Below are 3,927 nucleotides of genomic sequence, written 5' to 3' on the forward strand. Positions count from 1 at the left end.
AATTAAACTAGTTTTAGAGAAAGGCAAACATCAATTTACCAAATGAATATAAAAGTACTCACAATATACGTTTTCCTTTTTAAAACGAATTTTCTGTATATGTATTGCATATGTGCACCACAAGGTCCACAACCAAACTTTTGAGGAAGTATGATTTAACATTTACCTACTCATGAACCACTTTATAAAAAATGTTAGATATAAAATTAGATCTGTCACTACCCAGTAGTACCACTTACCGACTGACATTCCGGCATGAGTCGCCCCCGACAAATCCAAGATGTTTTTTAAACCATACTTTGGAGAACTCCTAGAAGCGAGGACGATGATGAGGAGCGAGCGAGGAACACGAAACAAACGAAGCCATTTTTAACAGAGGACACAAAAGATCGTTTTTTTGATCACATATACCGCTAGGTCTATGCAAATGATGTTTAACAGGAAGGACGATTAGGTTTTTGACAACGGCGAGACACTGGAGAATTTTAGATCCCTACAGAGTGTGGAGTTGGCCACGAAGCGGCCTCTAGTGAGTATAGTTTGGATGATATTGGAGATTTGGTTTACCCTAATCCAGCTTTTTCCCAGTTAGTTTGCTCCACTTTGGACATGTTGAAACCAGATGTTCATCATCGGCTGGTTTTGCTTCTTCAGGTACATGAGCTAAACAAACTGTCCAATTAGAGTCTTTCTATATACATACATACATAGAGTTTTGAATGGTTACAATGGATAAATACTCACCGAGATAAATATTGAAATAACTGTTAAAACTGCACCATATTATATGTATATATATATATATATATGTATGTATGTGTGTGTGTGTGTGTGTGTGTCATATAGGGCTTTAATTCTTTTGAAATATATGTTTCACCTTCTAAAGGGGTTTTCGCGGCAACAATAAATCTACCGAACAAAAATGTTGTTTAATAAATGATAAGGTTTTTGTGTTTTTGGTAAATATTTGACAGTTGTCTCTCTGAAAATTTCTGGAAAACTGTTCTGAATTTTGAGAAAAAGTAGTAATTTCAGTGGCTAAATTACTAAACGAAAATATAAATTTACAGGAAATAGTGTGAAACTATTAAAAGTTTAAAGGGTACAGATATTGAAAAATTAACAATCATTTCATTTAAAACTTAATCCTCGCTCTATAAGAATGAATTTGAATTCGTTATTATTGTTTTGTAAATTTATATAAGAAGTAAAATTACTGATCGACCAAAAGATTCGGAAACAGAAGTGCCAAATTACAACAATTTATGACACGGGTAGTATAATATATTTCGTATTTGCTCTGTCAAATCTGTTTGGAATTAATTAAATTGGATGATCTCTTAAACATGCAATTCTTTCTTATTCTTAATTTGTGATTTGCTGATCGTCTTATATTAAACTTCTTCACATGTATGAATGAGATTTTTAATGATTACATTTTCATAAGTAGTTACCTATTAAATGTAAAAATCTGACGACATAACGTGATAAAAATTTAATCTTATTAATCGTCGTATATTTTTTCGGTCAACTAACTAATTTATTACAATCTCATAATTAATGTCATACGATCAAAATAATAATAAGCACCTATAAATAAATATTAAAGTGGCCATTAAAATCACATTCATTTGTATGTTTAACAAAGCAAATTAAAAAGGCAAATATAACTATCTTGTTATAACACTATTGGCTATGATTCCAGTTTATACACGTGATATGAAAATATGAAATAAATAGGGTAGTCGGACATAACATCACGGTATATCAATGAATGTGATTGTGATAGTGAAAAGAAATTAAAAAAAAAAAAAAAACAAAAAAACAAAAAGTTCCTAGTCAGAATTTTATTGTGACTTTCTAGTTATATTTTTTATAAGACCGTAAATTTTTTGTACCCCTAAGTGGCAAAGTCGAACTACTACGTACGGGTCATATATATAAACATTAAAGTGAATAGTGGATGATTATGTAAAAACAAAAAACCAATTGGGTCCTTGCAACCGTCCTAGGATTCACAATTATCATTGTAGCTGTATTTAATGAGACAATAATTATGATAGGGGCGCTAATTAGGAGACAAAGAACGTACAAGAATTAATTACTTATTATATGCTATGTTGTTTCGTAAATTAACCCGGACAGGTTACAACTTTTAAGTGCGGTGGATTTGCAATGGGTTTCACCACCAACCATGTAACATTTGATGGCCTCAGCTTCAAGCTCTTCTTGCAAAACCTAGCCTTTGTTGCCGCCAACAAGCCCTTGGCCGTCACCCCTTGCCACGACCGCCGACTCCTGGCAGCCCGATCCCCGCCACGCGTCACCTTTCCTCACCCTGAGCTACTCAAGTTGCCTCCAGTCACCGACCTAGGGCAATTAGACCCTAACCCTACTCATGTCTTCAAAGCCACCGACGAAGAGCTCGTCTTCAAGATCTTCCGGCTGAGCCCCGACGACTTCTCCGCCCTAAAAGAAAGGGCCAAATCAGGCGACGGAGACCGTGTGATCACGAGCTTCAATGTCGTCACCGCCTTCATATGGCGGTGCAAGGCATTGTCTTGTGACGCAAGTAATGACATGGAGAGGCAATCGAGGATCCTCTACGCGGTGGACATAAGGAGGAGAGTGGACCCCCCCTTGCCCCAATCATACACGGGGAACGCAGTTTTGACTGCGTACGCGACGAGGTACTATAAGGAGCTGGAAGAAGGGCCGTTCTCGAAGATAGTGGAGACGGCGGCGGAGGGAGCAAGAAGGATGACAAATGAGTATGCGAGGTCGGCCATAGATTGGGGTGAGCTTTACAAAGGGTTCCCTCACGGCGAGGTGTTGGTTTCGTCGTGGTGGAGATTAGGGTTTGCGGAGGTTGAATATCCATGGGGGAAGCCCAAATATAGCTGTCCAGTGGTGTGTCATCGGAAGGATATTATTCTGTTCTTTCCGGATATTGAAGATCGTGATGATCATGATGAGCCTGATGATCTCAATGGCAAACAAGAAGGCAGAGAGAGAAAAGATGGGGTCAACGTTTTATTGGCCCTACCGGCCAAGGAGATGGAGAAGTTCGAAACTTTATTTCACAAGTACTTATTAAGTGGTTGATATTTAGGCAAAAAAAAAACAAAAACAAAAACAAAAACAACAACAAAAAAACTTATGTGGTTGCAGAGAGGAATCGAAAAGGAAACTTATCTTATTCTCACCATATATATTATCTATATGGACGGGGTTTTAATGGTTATTTAGTAAAATATATGTGGAGGGTTAACGTGTATACAGTGCCTTTTCAGGCCACATATAATCAAATTAATAGAGTAATTTCTATTATCATAATAGCGATCATGTATATAAATACCAAACTTAGATATATATATATATATATATATATTTGTCCAGTGCTTGCTATAATTTTATGTTGTAGGGAGAAGTATAAAAAGTCCAGTGCTTCCTTTTACTTTTCATTCAATTACCTTTTACTTTTCATTCAATTACTTATTTTTAATTTTGCCCTAATGAAATAATTTTTAGCAGATATATAATCATTTAAGTATTTCTGTTACATATCCTCGAAAACACCATATATCAAATGGCCCTTAATAAATATTTTTCTTTATAATTTCCTTTTAAAACATTTTTTCCTCAACGTGTCCTTCGTACATATATTTTTTTTTATAATATCCCTTTAAAATATTTCTTTTTTCTGAAACACGCTCCTATTCAAATATCTTTTTCGTTGTCACGTGTACTTCAAATTCGTCCTGCCAAAATTTATATTTTAGTGACTGTGCTTACTTATATTATATTCAACCCAAAGACGTGGTGTGGTTTAAATGTATATTTTCATCTAGTCGTTTTTTTTAAGGAAATTTCATATATTATATTTTTGACGAGGCACATGCTATTATATCCAAAAAAAAAAAAAAA

At 35.2% G+C, this 3,927-nt stretch overlaps 1 protein-coding gene across 1 annotated transcript; it reads left to right on the forward strand.

The window, feature by feature from the left end:
* The first annotated feature begins 594 nt into the window (after positions 1-594).
* On the forward strand, positions 595-3,181 carry LOC21384131 (fatty alcohol:caffeoyl-CoA acyltransferase). The gene is made up of 3 exons (XM_024163787.1): positions 595-654; positions 2,146-2,959; positions 3,011-3,181. The coding sequence occupies exons 1-3, from the start codon at positions 610-612 to the stop codon at positions 3,103-3,105; spliced, it is 954 nt and encodes a 317-aa protein (XP_024019555.1). The 5' UTR covers positions 595-609; the 3' UTR covers positions 3,106-3,181.
* Positions 3,182-3,927: the final 746 nt, after the last annotated feature.

This window comes from Morus notabilis, unplaced genomic scaffold (genome assembly GCF_000414095.1).
Source record: "Morus notabilis unplaced genomic scaffold, ASM41409v2 Scaffold7675, whole genome shotgun sequence".
Taxonomy (NCBI): domain Eukaryota; kingdom Viridiplantae; phylum Streptophyta; class Magnoliopsida; order Rosales; family Moraceae; genus Morus; species Morus notabilis.

Excerpts from the sequence above, each read along its gene's own strand:
- LOC21384131 (XM_024163787.1), top strand. The coding sequence starts at position 610 with ATGTTGAAACCAGATGTTCATCATCGGCTGGTTTTGCTTCTTCAG. Across the intron at positions 655-2,145 it reads GGCTGGTTTTGCTTCTTCAG|GTTACAACTTTTAAGTGCGG; the intron begins GTACATGAGCTA and ends TAACCCGGACAG. Across the intron at positions 2,960-3,010 it reads CTTTCCGGATATTGAAGATC|AGAGAAAAGATGGGGTCAAC; the intron begins GTGATGATCATG and ends AAGAAGGCAGAG.